We start from the raw sequence: 19,888 nt of genomic DNA, 5'->3' as shown, positions 1-19,888 counted from the left end.
AGAAGAACAATTACTCACCAAAAGTAAAATCTTATGCAAATGTTATTGAGCCCAATACAAATTAGCAACTCTTCAGATGACTAAGAACGATAAGCCTTACGATAACTGTAAACATAAGAAACAAAGATCAAGAGACTCTAAAATAAGCACTTGGGACAACAGAAGGGCTGTGTAGGCAGTCGGCAGTAATTATGAAACCGAGAGCTGATCGTTATGTGCTTCTGAAGGGCTTTCAACCAGAAGCAACTCAGACCATTACACAGTGGTTATCCCCACTCCTACCTCCCCAAGCAAAACCCTTAACAGACAAGACTCTTCAGCTTTTTAAATACAAGCCAATATATCCCTTACTGAAATCAAACAGAAAAACAACATAAAGCTGCATGATGCTAGACATTATCAAATTTCATAAGCCAAGAAGTTGCAAAGAATTGCCAATAACTCAAATTGTTAAATTAATAGCCAGTTCTTTTTTCCAATAAATCGTGGTTTCAGATTCTAACGGTCCACAATTCTCATAGCAATACACGCATTTAATAGAATCGAATACTTCATAAAAGCCAAATCACATTTAGCCAGTTAATATCTGAGCGACTCCACTGCGCAGATGTTAGAACAGATGTCACAGGTAAAATAGAGTCAGCATGCAAGCCTGGTGCACAGGAGGTCACTGTCCCGTTTGGAAGATGGGACACGTTAATAAAAGACACAGGGACCGAAGAGGCTTGATCGGCTGAACCAGATACACGTCTGAAGGGCTGAATGGAATGGGTCCGGAACACACATCCCGGATTCAGGAAAGCCCCTGGGAGACTAATGAGATAAGAAGAAGACAAGGACAGACTGGCAGAGAGGAGGGAGACAGAGGTCCTACCTTGTGGAAATCTAAGTGGAAACACACAGGGGATGGCAGGGGGCGCGGGGCAGCCCAAAGACCGGCTGGACGAACAACCTCACATCTTCTTCCTCACGGTTCCCAACAACCTCCAGCGGGTCCTGCCCCACAACAGTCCTCTGCACACAGCTATTATGATCGTCACCTGAAAGCTCAACTTCTCTCCCCTTCCACTAAAAAACCAGGGGTTCCCCACTGCCTCACAAGCCGAGTTCAGGCTCCTGAGCCACACACAGTAAGTACTCAGCGCGTCTGACTGTGTGTGGTTACTTCCATACGTCCTGTTTGATTTGAAGGTTCTAGAAGACAAAAACCAACCTTGCTTATTTTTTAAATATTTTGGTATGTAACAGCTCTTACAAGTATCTTAGGCATAGTACAAGTTCAAAACATATTTATTAAATAAATGAACAGATGACTTAATTAATACTTTTTATATAACATTGGCAAAGTGGGTGGGCCAGTTGGCAATGACTTTGCATAGGAAGTTAGCAGTTTAGATTTGGTCAGCTACTCCATGATTTTGTATAGGGTAGTGACATGATAAAAAGTGGTATTTCACGTAACTTGCTTTAATTGTGGCCGTAAGTGTCCCAGAAAGGACCAGAAGTAGAAAGATTACTTTGCTAGTGATATTTTGCTAACAAGATGGGGATTTTTGTCTGTTGATTAGGCACTAATGTGCAAATTCTTCAACAAACACCAAAAGAGAAATTGTCGCATGTATCGTTGCCTTTCATCTATTTTAAACGAGCTCATTTCTGAGATAAGAGATGACTTTTTTTACGGCTAGGTAACAGTTATGGCCTCTTGATTTGAAAGAACAGCAACCAAAAACCCTAGAAATTAAGGACAGATACTCTTATTTACGAATTACAAATATTCTCCACATTAGAACCTTCCAAACTGACACTCAAAATCTGAAAATTGAAAGAACTGCATTTTGCCTATTCTTATTACAACGCAGAACACTTGACTTTTTGGTTTTATCACAGCTAAAATTAATGAGACGGTTGTTTATGTAAGGAGAATTTTGTAATCTAGTATAACATTTGGTTGTGAAATGAATGAATTCCTCAGCATGTGAAAATGCCAGTGCATTAACAATTTCAAGAGGTTGTAACTGGTGCCCACGGAGGTGGAAGAGATTTAGCGCAGAGGGTCTCAATCTGGGCTGCAGCTTAGAAATGCTTGGGAACCTTTAACAGCTATGAACGCTTAAGCCACACCCCAGACCATGTCAATATATTTTAAAAGCTCCTCCCAGGTGAGTCTATTATCCAGGCTTGAGAACCAGTGAATTAGTATTTTCTTTAGCCATGAAGAAATACTTTTCATATCTGATTTTTCTGATATAGTATCAAAAAGATGAAATAGCTCAGGGGCAGAAGAGATGACGCTACTAACTTTATTTTAAAGAAAAGAAACAAATTCTCACTCACCTGCCTTCTGACAGTGTACAATCTTTTCATACACAGCGTCTGCATTTTCAATCAACGCCTTGAGGGACTGGATCATCTGCAGAGGAAACATCCAGACAGGTCACACAGACAGCTGGACACAGGAGGGTCCGCGCTCGGGCGCGAGGCTCTTCCCCCAACGCGGCTGAGGGGACGTGGCGACTCGTCCCTCCATCTGACGTCCCACTACTCAAGTTCATGTGTGTACGAGTTAAATGATACAGTCGCACCTCCCCACACAAGGGCTTAGACCAGACCGTGAGAAGTATATTCCTCGGATGGTCAGGCTTGCACAACACTGGATTTGAACCTCAAGCCAGTACCTGAGTTCGTTTCAGTGCGAAAAGCTACAAATAAATATGTGTGCACATCCAATCTGTCCTTCACTTTAACAAAACCTCCTGCGTCACCTTATGGAAAGCTCCAGCGCCTACATGCCTTACTCACCTCAGCCAAGATGCCTCCATCTGAATCAGTTTAAAGCTTACGATGAGGATCAAAACACAGCATTTCTTTGACGCATCACTAATGCTATCATTCAAACAAGTAGTTTTAATGTGCCTATCAGTGATTTAAAAAATTCAGTGTTGAGTTCTTGTTCTAAATTGCATGTGCTTGTTTTAGGAGCTGCGCTTGAAATAAGAAAAAGGAACAGGGTACAGCTGACCAATTATTTTACTCACCAAAATGCTGGGAAAAGATCTGTCTGAAGTAAACCTTTTGGCTCTAAAATCACTATGAAAATGGGATGGCCAGATTCAGTTCTCATGGCTCAAATGGGGACAATTATGATCCTTGCCATAACTGTAGACTCTAGCTTTTTGTTTTCATTTTTAATTTAATTTTTATTTTATATCAGAGTATAGCTGATTTACAATGTTGTGTTATTTTCAGGTGAACAGCTAAGTGATTCAGTTATACATATACATGTATCTATTCTTTTTCAGATTCTTTTCCCATATAGGTTATTACAGAATAGTAAGTAGAGATCCCTGTGCTATACAGTAGGCCCCTGTTGATTATTAGCTTTTTGTATTTAAATATTTCGCATGACAATATTACTCATCTCTTTTACAGGGCCATTCTATTTTATATAACAAATACCAATCCATCATTGTCCATTCCTGTAAATTCTGCCTTGTTTTTCTTTATAGTGTTTATCACTAGCCGCCATAGTAATTATTTTATAGAAACTAAATATACGTAGGTTGGATTATTTATATAACTCGAAGAACACCATCTTTTATTAGTTATACTTATTTAAACTAAAGCCTAATCAACACGCCTCTTAAGAAGTACACCAGATTCTTAAAGTGAGTCACACAGCATTTATCAACTTCCACTGTTCTAAGAAAATTATAGTAAACACCATGAGGTTTGAAGGCCAAAGCAGGTGTTCATTTATGCCTTCATTCATTATTCATGGAAGGTGTCCTGTGGGCAGCCGCTGAGCAGGAACGGGGGGCAGGGCGACCTACAGGACACAGCCCCTGTCTTCAGGAAGTGCACAGCCCAGTGGCACGGCTCCCACTTAGGATTCGGTTATTTTCACATTCGTTCTTCAAGATCTGAGTCATTCCTGCAAATTTAAGTATTCTACTTTACAGCTTGACATATTGAACAGGCAGTGATAAAAATGAATAGCTCAGAACTCGATTATACTGATAGAAAGTCATTTGTACCATCACACAATTTGCATACTGAAAAGGTTCATACCATCATCAGTAACCTTCTTCAGCTTTGATGCCAAGCCAAATGAGAGGCATTACAAAGTAAGGACTTCCCCCAGCAAGGATGGTGGTTGTCACAGCTCAGTATCAAAGAACTGGCCAACCGTGCCGCCATCATTCAAACGGGGGGAAAAGGCAACAAAATGAACCTGGTCATGAGACAAGTGGGCAGGACAGAAGCAGTAACAGAAGGAACGCGAGAGAACAAAACAGCAGCATTAAGGCCAGACTCACTCAACCACACAGCCTATGGGGGAAGGTGGTCAAAACAGATCCACATCGGGGCTGGGGTAGGCACAGACGAGCACAGATTTACGTGCGGTCCTCAGCTTTGTCATCTAGGACAAGGTATTAAACATCATGGAGCCATAATTTCCTACCTGTGAACTGAGCTGAATAAAAGACATTATGAGGGCTCATAATATTGTGGGGATTAGAGGAGAGGATGCTTGCGGCTGGAACTTGCCAATGGTGAAGTCGCAGTGGACTCCGCACTCACCAGGGACCCGGCAGAGCTCCTTCTGGAAGCTCCCAATTAGCTGAATGAGTGTGCCTTCCTGTCCTGTTCTCACTGGCAATGTTTTACACACCCATTACTCATACTAGTTTTGCTTGGCAAGCCTGGTGTGAAGAAGCTCAGAGAAACAAATCGCACTATTACTCTTAGAAGCATCTTCCAGTTTAAAGTATTGCCAAAGGTTAAAGAGTGCTGCACCTTTTTTTTTTTTTTTTTTTTTTTTTTGCGGTACGCGGGCCTCTCACTGCCGTGGCCTCTCCCGTTGCGGAGCACAGGCTCCGGACGCGCAGGCCCAGCGGCCATGGCTCACGGGCCCAGCCGCTCCGCGGCATGTGGGATCCTCCCGGACCGGGGCACGAACCCGCGTCCCCTGCATCGGCAGGCGGACTCTCAACCACCGCGCCACCAGGAAATCCCCGAGAGTGCTGCACCTTTTCACTGTAAAAGACACGAAAGGCTTCAGAAACGCATGTCCACCTCCAGGGGCTAGAGAAGGACGCTGCCCTGGCCCTGTGCTCTGTGATGCCGGAGGACTGACTGATCCTTTACTCTGGGGACAGTCATGCGCTGAGGCTGCACGTGTGGGACCCTGAGGTCGGTGCCGAGAACGCACGAAGAGTAGAATGACCTGGGGCCATGAGCAAACAGTACTCACATAAAACGTGGTGGCGCCACCACTGCCCACGTGCTCCTGGGGGTGACAGTGAGATGCTCCTAAGCCAGGGCAGGGTAGTGGGACAGTTCAATACCAAGTCCTTCTCCCGGTAATGGGGGTGAATGTGCCCCCCGACCTATGTGCAGTATATAAATTATGAAGGTGGCTAGCACCCCAGGTGAAGGACGCAAACACAGAGAAAAGCCAGCCCCCCGGGTCTGGAAGTGAACAGTGGCAGGTCCCTGCCGAGCGTATCAGAGGGGATTCCGGAGGCAGTCAGCCCAGGAGAGGTGGGTACCTGCTAACCAATTAGCAACTTTCAGACACAGGAAGAAAGAAAACCCACCCAGACCTCAGCAGAGATGATTCACTTCCCCACACCTGTCATGGGATGAGCGCATCACTCCCTCTGGGAGGAGGAACTGCCAGTTTAGATCTTTTTATAGTTGCAGGGTACATATTTATAATTTATAGTTCTTGTCCACAGCTTGAGTCCATTGACCCTCCACTCCTGCAATATTCGTGTGAGTTCTCCTCGAGTAAAGGGCCCGTCTAGGTGTTGCTCAGGGAACTCTCTGGCCTGTGGGCTCCTGTAAGCGCACTCGGTCAAAGGTCCAGTGGGCCGAGAGGGCAGGACCAGGCCAGGCCCAGCCTCCCCGCCTGCCTACCCGGCTGGCTGAGGTCTTGTTCTTGCACGGCTGACAACTACGACTGAATGCACTGCCGACACAGCAGGGAGACCGTGGAGGCACCATCAGATCTAGGGGTGCTGCCACTCGGGCTGGGTCTGCCACTCTGTAACGAGGTGCAATTATAAACAGTACAAGTGTTGGCTGAATGAGTCAATATGGAAGTATTTCAACGCCTCCTTGGCATCAGGTACGTGGACTTAGGACCTGGCGTCCTCCATTTCCTCTAATGCTCACCAAGTCCATGGGAGGTGGGTGTTGGCGGTGCTGCTTTCACAGATGTGAACACTGAGGACCCGAGAGCGAAGCCACTTTCCCAAGGTCGCCTGCTGTGATGAGCAAAGGGCTGTAACTAGTGAACAGGGGGACGGGGATTCCGTTTGACTCAGAGCCTCTGCTGTTTCCACGATACCAGGAAGGTCTGGACCACGAACAGCAGCTGAACAGGAGGAAAGCGCATTCCAACCGGGAGGATGGACAGGAGCATTAGGGAACGTCCTGGCTCCCGACAGGTGTTACACACAATATGTAGCATCATCTCAGCTACTGACATGGGCCCAGAAGTGTGTTTTTATAAAGTAATATTTCTATAAAGCACTTTGGGAAAACATTTTTTCAAATGACAACATTAAACAGTTTACTTGGCTCCACTAACCAATTCATTATTAAAAAACCAGAAATCAGAAATCATTTATATTTCATGTGAAACCACTAGAATAAGCATCTCAGACTAGACAAAAGCAGATATGTGGGGAGTGACATCAAGAGATGAGTCAAAGGGAAAAACTGCTTTAAGTTATCTAGTTTTCTCTGTATATATTACATTAATATGTGACTATAACGCAAGGCCCGGTAGAGTGACTGGTTTTATAAGCATGATCTGCATTAATGCAAATTTCATCGATTCACTTTAAATGCACAGGTGTTAAGTCTCAGCACCGAAATCAGACATCCTGCTGCCGGCCCGAGTAACTTACCACGTGGACCCTCATATTGTTTACAAAGTACAAGATGCTTTCAAATAGCTGTTGTTAATGGATTTTACATTAGTGTCCAGTTACCAGTACCTCCTAAATTTCTGGAACTAATGCATTAGGAAAGTCTATAGATTTAACATAGCCCAGAAACCCATTTCATAAATTCGATCAACTCTAAGATAAGGTTATTTTTCGTTTTTTTAAAAAATAAATTTATTTATTTATCTTTGGCTGCATTGGGTCTTTGTTGCTGCATGCGGGCTTTCTCTTGTTGCGGCCAGCAGGGGCTACTCTTTGTTGCAGTGCGCGGGCTTCTCATTGCGGTGGCTTCTCTTGTTGAGGAGCACGGGCTCTAGAGCGCAGGCTCAGTAGTTGTGGCGCACGGGCTTAGATGCTCCTTGGCGTGTGGGATCTTCCTGGACCAGGGCTCGAACCCATGTCCCCTTCCTTGGCAGGCGGATTCTTAACCACCGCACCACCAGGGAAGCCCCTAAGATAAGGTTTTAATATAGGTCTCAAGAAGATGGAAAGTAGGAAGTTTCAACTAAAGGCAAAGTAAAAATTAAAATTCATATTTTATTAAGCTGGAAGGAAACCAGAAATGCCTTCTGTAAGAATTCCCTGTTTTGAAAGTAACTCCCCATGTTAGTATAAGGCAAACGTCTCTGTTTATAGGTGTGATTATGAGAACTATTACTACATTAATATATTTTATATTACTAGATTTCTGTAGACTGTTTCTTTATTTTCTGTTTTGCAACCTGTGCTACACAGCCCTACAAAGTGAGTCCGTTCACCAGCGCTGAGAACGTACAAAAAATAAAAACGAAATTTCCTCTAGAATCTGTCAGCTTTGGTGCTTTTTTTCTGTGCTCTTGAAAGTAACGTCCTCAGTTAACAATGCTACTTTTGTCTTTAACACTTTACAATAATTATTACTGTGTGGGTGAAGAATTTTTGAATCAAATGCGGGAGCTCTGGGATCCGAGACTTCTAAATTGAAATGCAGAGGTAACGTTTCCTTTCGCAAAAGCTTCCAAGTACAGCAAAATGTCACAGAGTTGAACTAATGGAAGAGAAACCATTTATAAAGTTATTGTTGGGAATTACAACATAGCTTTTTAATGCTTGAAAATAATATAAAAACCACACATTTGAACTGGGGCTTAAAAGTTGCACAGCTGTGGCGGTCTTTAGGCAGCTACAGGCTGCAGCTAAAGCCCCTCCACCTCACACAGGCCACTGTGCGGGCACCACCCCGGGGCTGAGGCGTTCCAGGGTCCGTTCCAGGTCAGCGTGCCTTCCAGCAAAGTCACTAGGAAAACACTTTCTAAACAACAAACCGCTTCCAGAGTAATCTGTCCTAGTTTCCTCATGAAACCTGACTTCTACTTCCACATTTTTCACCATGCAAATTATAGCAAATTACAGAAAAAAACCTATATAATAGAAAAATGAGAGAAATAACTCTGCCAGACAAAGATCAAATGATATCACTTATATGTGGAATCTAAAAAATAAATGATACAAATGAACTTATATACACAACAGAAATAGACCCAAAGACAGAAAACAAACGTATGATTACCAAAGGGGAAAGGGAAGAGCGATAAATTAGGAGTTTGGGGTTAATATACATACACTACTGTATATAAAATAGATAAACAAGAACCTACTGTACAGCACAGGGAACTACACTCAATATCTTATAATAATCTATAATGGAAGAGAATATGAAACAGAATATATATACAGCATATATATGTATAACTTAATCACTTTGCTGTACACCTGAAACTAACATGACATTGTAAATCAACTACACTTCAGTTAAAACATAAAATTTTTTTAAAAAAGGAAAGAACTCTGCCAGATAGAAAGCACTACTGGATTGTTAACGAATACGTAGAGAGGAGTGTACGTGGCTGCGGCCACATACCGACCCCCTTGCGGGTGTGCTGGGAGGGGGCAGGACAGAGATCCATGTGCAGTATCGTTAGGCTCTCTAGACATTTCCACTTGCGTTAGAGGAAAGTAGGGAACGTGGTTAGAAAAGGGCCAGACTGGATGCGATACGGAATTACGATTTTAAGCTGAGATGTGCTGTGATCAAGGTAGAATTTCTGGCTCTGAACAAAGAGTAAGGAAGGAATGGGGGATGGGGGTATGAAAGGGGGGCAGGACGCAGGGGGGCTGGGAAAGAGAGATGGGCTGGAGAGGGTACATCGGGAAGGACAGACCAGGACCCGGTGACTGATGTGCTGTGGGCACAGAAGGAAGAGCCAAAGACAAAGAGGGTAAACCAGACAGATGAGGAGACTGTGCCGCACCCGACCGCTGCAAAGCTTTTCCAGGTTTATACTGTGTCTCTAAGGTGTTAACTCATCCAGGAAGTGGAGTTCCGCCCCAGCTGAGCAGAGGAGTTGGCAGTGAACGGCGCAGTGTTTTTTTTCTTTCTTTTTTTTTTTTTTTGCGGTACCCGGGCCTCTCACTGTCGTGGCCTCTCCCGTCGCGGAGCACAGGCTCCGGACGCGCATGCTCAGCGGCCATGGCTCACGGGCCCAGCCGCTCCGCGGCATGTGGGGTCTCTCTAAGACCCCTGCAGCATTTATTGTTTGTAGACAGTTTGCCGATGGTCATTCAACTGATGTGAGTTGAAACCTTTTTGATGATTAGATTTGCATGAGTCTAATAATTCCTGATGTTGAGCTTTTATCCATTTCCTTTTTTAAAAAAAGAGTGTCTAAAACTTACCTCTTCATACTATCTTTCTGAAAAATTTGCCAGTTGTGAATTTTTTTGGCCATTCCCTAACTCAGGACATTTTTTGAGGGCAGATGTGCTTTACAGCCCCGAGTCCTTGGGAATGTTTTCTGTTTTTGTTTTTTTTTCAGGTACGCGGGCCTCTCAGTATTGTGGCCTCTCCCGTTGCGGGGCACAGGCTCCAGATGCACAGGCTTAATGGCCATGGCTCACGGTCCAGCCGCTTCATGGCATGTGGGATCTTCCCGGACCGGGGCACGAACCCGTGTCCCCTGCATCACAGGCGGACTCTCAACCACTGCCCCACGAGGGAAGCCCGGGGCAGTCTTTTGAGGAACTGTAGCAGCAGCTAGAAACCGTGGGAAAGCTTGGTTCTAGGGCTGGAAAATCGGAAGTTTTCTGCACCAAGGTAGCAGCTGAGATGAAAGAATGTCTACATCTCCGAGGGAGGAATTTTAAAGATAAATGAGATGAAAACATCACAGCAACACTGCAGATAATAATAAGCAGAGGGAACCTGTGTAAGAGACATAGAAGGCGTGGTCAGAGGGGCAGGGACAGAACAAGGATGTTGAACACTTCCAGGGGTGGGAGGAGAGTTTCCGGAAGGTCTACAGTGTTAGGAGCTCCGGACTCGGTCATTTGGTAACTCTGGACAATAAGATGGCAGCCCTGACAGTTCTGCTGTGTGACAGACGTATTCCTAAAAATCACCACAGTATAAAAAAACTGTGTGAAAAAAAACACAAGGTTTGTGGGGAAAATGGGGTCGGGGCACAACGCTCAGAAATTCTGCAGTGACACATTACAAAAGGCAGGAGAATACAAGTGATAGCACAGTCCTGCACATGTTACGTAGTTAAGGAATGCAAAAACGCGGCAGTGAGCGTGGCATGTGGCACCTGACCTTGAAAAAGACCTGGAGGGAAGGGCTGCAGCTCTTGAGTTACTGTGAGTGGTGGAAGGAGGGGGTCTGATGTCTGGTGAGAGGTTATAACTGAGATGCGGAGGGCGCAGCGCAGGACACACCCGGTGATCTGATGTAGCAGCTGGTGGGTGTGTGGGGTGGGTGTGTACATTCAGTTCACCCAGGTGCAGTGTTCTGCGCTCGCTAGTGTTTCTTGCCGTCAAAACTGTGCACAGGTAAACACAAAATCTGCGTTCAGTTAAAATTATCCCTTACTGTATTGATCACATGCAAATAAATTTGCATGTTCAAAACAAGTGTTATAACTGACTATAAAAGGGAGAGTATTTCAAGATCTATGCAATTTTCTTGTGAAGTAAAGTTAAACTCTCAGTATCTATCACAGTCAACTGAAGTATGCTTTTGGCATAATATAAGACCTCCTCCACACTGTATTCAACTATTTTAACAATCATTTCTTGCCAGAGAAGAGATGCCAAGTGCTGTATAAATCTGGAGCAAATTATGAGCTATGAGTGACCCAGAGTCCACATTCAGGAAGCCAAGAATTCTCTAGCTTTTCAGCATGCTCTGATTTGTCATAAAGTTCACTGCAAAGCTAGGGTGGTATGTACCTAAGGGTGAGGCACGTAGCACTCCTGTTACTTACCTTTTATCTGAGCTACACGCTGAATCTTCATGCACTACATTTCAGATCAAACCCTGTAAACTGAGATCCCATTTCATCTGTAAGTATCTAGCTGAATTTTCACATGATGAAAAGCCTCTCCTACCACAGTCAATGTCTCCATCTACCCCTTCCCACTCTAAATCAATGTATAACCATATTCACACACTTAGAAAGGGCTGCATTTCACAGATTAAACTTCAAGTTTTAACTAAATGGTAGTTCCGGAAGTGAATTACCATGTCAATATAAAAGCAGAGAGACATTATGCTTATTATACACAGAGTAATACAGGTTTTACCTGTACTCATCTAAATAACCATTTGGATTCAGTATAAAATTCATGGAAATAAATAGTATCATGTAGTCAAAACAACCAATTTATTGCTCTAGGTGCTTTCTTTCTCCTAGTTGCTTTGGTGCCTAATGCACTTGGGATGGACCAAACGCTTACATTGTGGGTATTTCTGAGAGGCACTTCCAGCATTAGCCACTAGAAGTCCTTAGTAATACACATTTGTAGGCTGGAGGAGAGGACAAAGGAGCAAAGACAGAGAAAACACCATAAAGAGGAAATTAAGGAGGGGGAATAAAAGCACTATGTAGAGGAATAAAAGGAAAAAGAACAATAAAATCACAGAGCCAGAGCTTAGAGGAATTAAAACAGTGAATGCACAAGGGTGATTTACCTTATTAAAAACCATCCTTCAAATCAGATAAGAAATTTTTATTTTATGCAGACAAGTTAATAAACTATAAAGCCACAACCAAACTTTTACGTGAAAGGAATTCACTCATATCTCTAGATTAATTGAGACTTAGATTACTAGAAGTCTCCATGTTCCCAAATATATTTAAATAGGTCAGGGCTGGTGAAGCTCGGTAGTGCAGAATAGCACAGGGGAAATAGAAAAGGGCTCTGGAAAAGCTGGGAGTTCCAATAAACCAAGAGATTAGTTACGAACTCAATGTACAGATTTTAAATGTTTATTCTACCGTAAATTGTTGGCAAAGTTTTAAATTTTCTGCATAGTTTGAGTTTCAGAAGTACACAGAATGTCAACAAGTTGAAAAGAATTTTGGTTTTGATTTTGTACTGCTTCTGCTGCTGTATGATACGATACTCAGAGAAAACAAAAACTGTTGCAAATTGAGCAACAAAACAGAACCCAAACTACCCTAAAAAGAAATTCCAACGCAACTATAAAACTATCCAGAAAAACTATATAACTCCTACCACTTCACATCATGCTGTGCTTTTTTCTGTGTAGACAGCATGTATACAGTAAGTTCACATGCACTCAAATGATAATAACCCTCTTATTTCTCCATTTTATGACCCACCTCACACAATCAGAAGTTTCCTTAGGGAAGAACTCGGGATGTTACACATCATTTTGCACACGATTACTGTGGGAAGCCTTATTCCACATTCTCATGCTAAACAGGCTGCTTTATAGCACATGATGAATCATTTTGCACCACGGTGACCTCACGGGTGCACGCATACCCCATCCTCCCCAGGGCCCTTGGTCACGGGCAGCATCTCAACGCTGTCAAACACTTCTCTGATTTTCTCAGCTATAGTAGCGATGTGCTTACGTGACACCCTCGTACCATCTCAGCATGAAATTTAAGTGCACCTTGTGCTCAAATACCCTCTGTGGCCATGACAACAGGAAGGGATATGAGTACGGGAGGGGCTTAGCCGCTGGGAAAGGAGTTTTCCACTAGGCCAGGAGGCAGCCAGGGTGTCCAGTGGGGATGCAGTCCACAGCCGGCCACTTGCTTCTGCTTCCAGTAAATGTCTGAGAAGAGGGAAAGGAGGGCCAGGGCACCCCGTGACTGCCCCGGTCTTCCAAGTTTTAAAGAATGTGAGTGCAGAGGCTACATCTTTGATGGAGGGGAGTGTCTCCAAAGAACTGATGAGACTGGTTTAAAACCTGGCCTAAGTCATCCCTGCAGGAGAAAAGGGGAACTCGAGCCCGTTAAAGCCAACTACTCAGTGAGCAAGCTACTTCCGGAGACTGTATTAGGAACTTCTGGATGCTACATAACTCTTTCAAGAGACCAAGGACCATTTAGAGTTCTGACATGCTCATTTAAAACTATTATTATGAGGGACTGCCCTGGCGGTCCAGTGGTTAAGACTCTGCCTTTCAATGCAGGGGGAGTGGGTTTGATCCCTGCTCAGGGAAGTAAGATCCCACATGCCTTGGGGTGTGGCCAAAAAAAAATTTTTTTTTAATAAATAAAAATAAATAAAACTATTATTATGAAATTAATTAAATTTCAAAAGATACAGTTTGAATTAAACATAGTTCCACTTTTATTACCATCTACTTATATCAAGGTTTTTCTCCAAGGGGATCAAGGTGATTTAGAAACTCCTAATTAACAGATGGTAATTCAATCAGAGTCTTACTGTAAGGTGTCATTAGTTTCTCTCAGGTCTGTGATAGCTAAGTCTAGATGTTAGTTAACAGAGGAAAGCAACTGGAGACTTCTCTGTAATGAAAAGCATTATTTTTGAGCCCAGTAAAGAGTCTGCAGTATTCTGGAACAGCAGAGCTAGGAGGAGGGCAAGAACCACTCGACCAGCTACTACAGTATTTATGGCCTTTTGGGCGTCAACCACAGAACTCACAGGCTCCCGCATCTTCCCCTTTCTGAGCAGAGAGGCGACTCCCCACGCAGGGTGGTGGGAAACCTAACCTTCTGCTTTACACTTTGCAATTTTAAACCTGCCTCTACGAAACGGAGTAACCACGTCTCCATATACAGCAAAGCTGCTGCTGTGAAGTTCGAGTGATGCTAAGATATACACACAGAGAAGTCTCGGAGCATCAAGAGCTGCTTGTTTCTAGCCTTTGAACTCATACTGACATGATAATGAGTACCGTGTACTGAGAATTTCCTATGCCCTGGGCTACTTACATGTGATCTCACCCCCTCTGAGGTGGTGAGACCCTGCCCGTCCTACAGGTGAAGAAGCCACGTGCCCGGGTCGCAGAGTGAGCGCCAGAGCAGGGGCTTATGCTCAGAGCTCATATTCTGTGCTGGCACCACCATCCCCCAAGCCCCCACTCACCTACTTCCGGGGTACAGGCAGGGTCCCCCTTCCTCTCCCAATTGCTAGTCCCAGCGTCTCTGGGCAAGAACGATATTGTACACACGTGTTCACACCCATGCCCACCTGCCCGGGGCTGTGTGAACTCACAACTGCACTCACGGAGATGTGTCCTTGGCAGAACACGCCAGGGCACATCTCCTGTGCCCTGGGAGTCAGCTCACGACGCAGGTGAGAGAAGGACCAGGACAAAGACTGGCCAAGGTGGACCCACGGCCCGCGGATACTGCGTGCGGGGTCCGGGTTTCCTTCCCCGGCAGCACAGCAGTGTGGTACCCACCAGGGCCAGCGAGCATCGGGATGAGGGGTGTGACACCTGAGGGACGGTGGCTGTCTGGCATTCAGCGACTTCTCGTTTGGCCCACCAGGAGCCCATGCCCACCTGCTAGCTCACGTGGCACTCAGCTTCCGAGCATGCTTTGGAAAAGCATGAAACGCTCTTCGTATATGAGCCACGTTCCCATCTCAGCGGCCTTTGCTGAAGCAAGCTGCTCTCCTGTCTGGCCTCCTCTCCCTTCCATTCCTCAACCCTGGGGGTGTGTCCTCCTTAGGACCCATGAATCTTTAAGAGTAGGGCATTGCAGACAGGGCAAAGAATCCTCTGGTAAAAGGCAGGGGAGACTCTGCGGATCTGAATAAGAGGCAAACGGTCTGGGGACCTGAGACGCTCGTGCCTTCCTTCCTCCCAGCTGTCCCAGGCCTGGCCTCCCGCCTCAGGCCCTGCCCTTCCCACAGGCATCTGGAGCTGTCCAGGAACCTCCTCTTTCTGGACCGGCACAGGTGCCACTCACTGCCTTAGGACGGACACGGTGAGACCCTCTGGTACTGAGACTGGAAGGACAGCCACTCCACCCTCCAGCCGTCGCCAGCCCCAAACCTAACCCTCCCAAGAAAGGCTTTCCGTGCACGTGTAAATGAGCCAAGTTCAGGGAAATGTAGGTACTCCGGGACATCGATGTAGGGCGGGAAGGACACCTGATATCTGTGTCCTCTAGATCAAGGGCATTTTCTTTCACTCATTCGTTCATAAATATATTTTGAGTGCCTGCCCTGTGGCAGGCTCTGTCGTGAGAGCGCAGTAATGGGCAGGACACACAGGGTCGCAGCCACCCGGGGGCTCAGATCTGGGGGAGAGAGAGAGAGGTACCTTAAGAAAAGGAATCAAACCAATGAATGTATAATTACAGGTTGTGATGACTGTAAGAAAGCAGCAAAGAGCATGAAGAACAGCAGGGTGTGTGACCCTCCAGCCCTACCCCCAGCAACCGTGGGAGAGGGTCTGGGTTTGGGCTTCACCTCCAGGTGGAGGTGGAGAGACCTTTAAATACAATGTGGTTAGCACTGCCTGGATTTTATAATTCTAGAGAAAGTCCTCCTCCCCGCCTTAGGGGAGGGTGAGAGGAAACTAGGGGTTTTCAGAAGAGATGCAGAGCCTGCCCACCGGCTCCACCCAATTCCCCTTTCTCTGCCCTACCCTCCCCCTCCCCTAACAAGAAATGCTTGACCTGACTGAGAAAAGGAGGACTGCTTAAACTCAATCCTTAGACGCCTCATTACCAAACAGCGCAATCAAGATTATATATCTCGCTAAATACATGTGAACTAAAGTTAGTTACAAATTTTACTGGATTATAACACAAGATTCTGGTTGACGGTCACCATTTTTTTGCTGGAATAGCACGCTGTCCTCAATGGGCACTGTAAGCAAACTGGAATTTTCACAGGCTTTCCTTTCCTAGTTCCCGCCTCTGGTGTTTATAGTTCTGACCGTCAAACACTAACAAGTAGTTTTACTTCTTCAGGGGTCCACTGCCTCTTTCAGGACAGAACTCAGGTGCCCTCCTCCTCCTGGGGTAACAGAGTAAAATGATGTTCTATGGATCTACATTCAAAACGCACTGAGTACATTATTTAAAAAAGAAGAAGAGAGAAAACCTTTAAAGTCATGATTTAAGCTGGCCAAAGTGAATCTGGAAACCAGTGCATCAAAATACCCTAAGGACTTTTTCCCTGATCCTCTTTTTGAGGGGTTGGCAAACTTTTCCAGTGAAGGAGAGGACAGTAAATATTTTAGGCGACTGCTCATCTCTGTTGTCACAATGTGAAAGCAGACACAGAGAATGTGTCATGAACGTGCTCTAACAAAATTTCCTTATGGACACTGAGGCTTGAATTTCATATGGTTTTTACATGTCCTGAATTTTTATTTTTCGACCATTTAATATGTAAATACCATTTTAAGCTTGCAGCCCATACACAAATGGGTGGTGCCAGCCAGGCCCACAGGCCAGCGTTGCCCGTCCCTGCTCTAAAATGCCACACCATGCATCACTTGGTGACACTGGACTGAAAGTATTCCAGAGAATATAGTTTGACATGCTACATGCACATTTTAGAACAGAACATGAAAAATCAAGTGCGGTTAGTATTTTAAAAGCATAAACATATGTTATACGTAAATGAAGGAGAAATTTGGTCACAGAGAATTGTAACATTGGTCAAAGACTTTCACGGACTTATAACATAGCTAGAGGTTAGTTTTAGGAAATCAGCTAAAAATGAGTAACTACCATCTTGGTTACATTTAGCTAAATACTCAAAACAGCTATCTCTATTCACAAAGACAGATTTTGGTTTTTTTTTTTTTGGCTTTTGGCACCAGATAAGTGATTATTCAAAGCTAAAATTATTTTGTGCCATATAATGACATAAATGATGGTATCACTCCATTTAATCTCTCTCTGGTGTAGGAGTATAATAATTCTAAAGAAAACTAGAATAATCAACATTGGTTTCAAAGAAAATACTTAAAGATTTCCATAAGTAGATAAATGACGTCCTGTATAAAATCTGCACATAAAAATCTATAAGAGTTAGCCCTAAAGATGTGACTAATACTAAACGTAGTAGGGAAAGAAATGTTTTAAACTACTAAACATGTTATTTTTAAGTTAATTGATAATTAAGCTTGTAGAATTAAACTTAACTCTTAACACATCATACTGTCCACCCACTGAGTTGACTGGGAGAGTAATTTTCTTATGGTTCAGAATTTTAAATGCCTTAAGTTAGAAAAGACTTCAAAACCATTATTAAGTGCTATTTTTATCCCTGATAAATTCGTGTGGTAGTAAAATCAGATTTCTGCTGTCAACGTGGTTATTTTAGTGGGGTGAGGGGCATTAATTATTTCCCAGCAATCTGGGGGAATATAAGTGAACAGAATGAAAACCAGGAACCGTTAAAATAGAATAATAAGTGACAGCTCCTGCGGTCCCCACTGGCACAGCGGTTAATGTGTATGGTGGAGAGTTACCACCAGACAAGTGCTGATTAGACGGGTTTGGTGAGGCTGGAGGTGAGCCCTCCCCACTACACAAAAATAGAAATAATGAATCCGCAGGCAGTGCTGAATTTTATTTCTCTTATAAACCTGAGGTCAAACGTAACATATCAACAAAATATATGCTTAAAGCTTACAAAGTGCCAAACATTAGTGTCCGGAATACATCAAGCTGCAGAGAAAAATCACTACTGCCTCATTATTCAAAAGACTGTGGGAAAACACCTTTAAAAAATGTCTTCCGGGTCATGACTAGGGACATAACAGACAGGAAAAAAAGGTCAGAAATGAGTACATCCTACTGCCAAGAAGTGATGCCAGAAGGTGGCCCAAGTAAGTGTCAACAATTACATGTAGTACCCCAAAAAATTCTGAAATATATGATCTTTCATATAAACTGGTTACTTTGATACCTTCATTTTCATGGAGCAGATTCCATCCAAACTATCCCATTTCTTAGAGAGTTGTCTTCTAAAATGTGAGTGCACATCCAGAGACTATGTGTCCATGAAAAAAGAGGAGACTCATCACTGCATTTACAAACGAATCTCTGTACCACCACTAACAATTTTCTAGAGGTAGCTGAGTAATTTCAATATTTCCAACTCAACTCCGAATGGGATTTGCAACACTGCCGATTTTCTCCATGGAAAAGCATTTGCTCCTCTAAACTATATAAGAATGGGTGTCAATAAATCAAGTTAAGCTCCAGCGAATGGATCTTGCATTTGCCAAGTCAGGGAATGATATCAGAATATCGAGATGCTAAACAATAAAATTCTGTTATCACTGCAACTTACATCCTTTCTAAACTTCCCAAGTAAGTGTCAACAATTACATGTAGTACCCCAAAAAATTCTGAAATATATGATCTTTCATATAAACTGGTTACTTTGATACCTTCATTTTCATGGAGCAGATTCCATCCAAACTATCCCATTTCTTAGAGAGTTGTCTTCTAAAATGTGAGTGCACATCCAGAGACTATGTGTCCATGAAAACAGAGGAGACTCATCACTGCATTTACAAACGAATCTATGTACCACCACTAACAATTTTCTAGAGGTAGCTGAGTAATTTCAATATTTCCAACTCAACTCCGAATGGGATTTGCAACACTGCCGATTTTCTCCATGGAAAAGCATTTGCTCCTCTAAACTATATAAGAATGGGTGTCAATAAATCAAGTTAAGCTCCAGCGAATGGATCTTGCATTTGCCAAGTCAGGGAATGATATCAGAATATCGAGATGCTAAACAATAAAATTCTGTTATCACTGCAACTTACATCCTTTCTAAACTTCAACCTGAATACAGACAATGATGGGACAAAACGAAATATTAAACAATTCATCTTTTGGATGAATCTTTGACAGAAGAAAAATACTTCTAAAAAAAAGGTTCACGTGTGTGATTCTTACTGGTTAGTTGTAGCCAGCACTGCGAAAATAGTCACACAGGCAAAACATCCCCATTTAACTGGCTGGAGAATGTTCTGCATCCAACATGGAGCTGACAGCAGGGGCAGCCACAGGCTCAGGTGGCAAAGGCAGCCACCTTCCTGAGCTGCCGGGATGAAGAATCACCATGGGCTTCACACCCCCAACTCCCCATCTGGTCAGAAACCGCCACCCTAGGAAAACTAAGATAAACAGTGAAGGTGCATTTCCTGGGTCCTCCAGTGGGGTGTGGCCCAGAGAGTGCTGGGTGTTTCAGAGTAGAGTCCATATGTCGGGGGCTCCAAGGGTTCTGTCCCAGGAGAGCTTACGACGAGGGAGAAGAACACAATGATCTCTCAAAGCAGCCAGCACAGGCTGGCACAGCTCCCTATGTCCCAACGGCACAGGTCAGAGGGTCAAGGAGAGACGCGGCTCCCCTCTGAGTCCAAGGTCAGAGCAAGCCAGAGGGCTCCCAGACACCAGCGGGAAAGCAGGCTGAACGCATCAGTGAGCCGTGAAAGGCAGGTTCTGGATTGGCCAGTCTTCACTTTTGTGGATCTGAAAGGATTCGGAACTCACAAGCTGCTAAAGACATATAAATTATCACACACCGGGCTTCCCTAGTGGCACAGTGGTTGAGAATCCGCCTGCCGATGCAGGGGAATCGGGTTCGCGCCCCGGTCCGGGAAGATCCCA

General features: G+C 44.2%; 1 protein-coding gene across 3 annotated transcripts in view; it reads right to left on the bottom strand.

Moving 5' to 3' along the window:
• The window catches only part of PLCL2 (phospholipase C like 2), a 200,959-nt gene that overhangs the window by 57,495 nt on the left and 123,576 nt on the right, over positions 1-19,888 (bottom strand). For 2 of the 3 annotated variants that reach the window (XM_007108536.3, XM_028490169.2), the window contains exon 4: positions 2,338-2,413. In XM_007108536.3, coding sequence (XP_007108598.2) covers positions 2,338-2,413 — 76 coding nt within the window. Of the gene's footprint in view, positions 1-2,337; positions 2,414-7,159; positions 7,990-19,888 lie in introns of those variants that run through there. The other variant, XM_028490175.2, reaches the window with a different exon arrangement.

The sequence above is a fragment of the Physeter macrocephalus genome, chromosome 1 (assembly GCF_002837175.3).
Source record: "Physeter macrocephalus isolate SW-GA chromosome 1, ASM283717v5, whole genome shotgun sequence".
Lineage (NCBI taxonomy): Eukaryota > Metazoa > Chordata > Mammalia > Artiodactyla > Physeteridae > Physeter > Physeter macrocephalus.
This window is presented reverse-complemented; position numbering and strand designations above follow the sequence as displayed.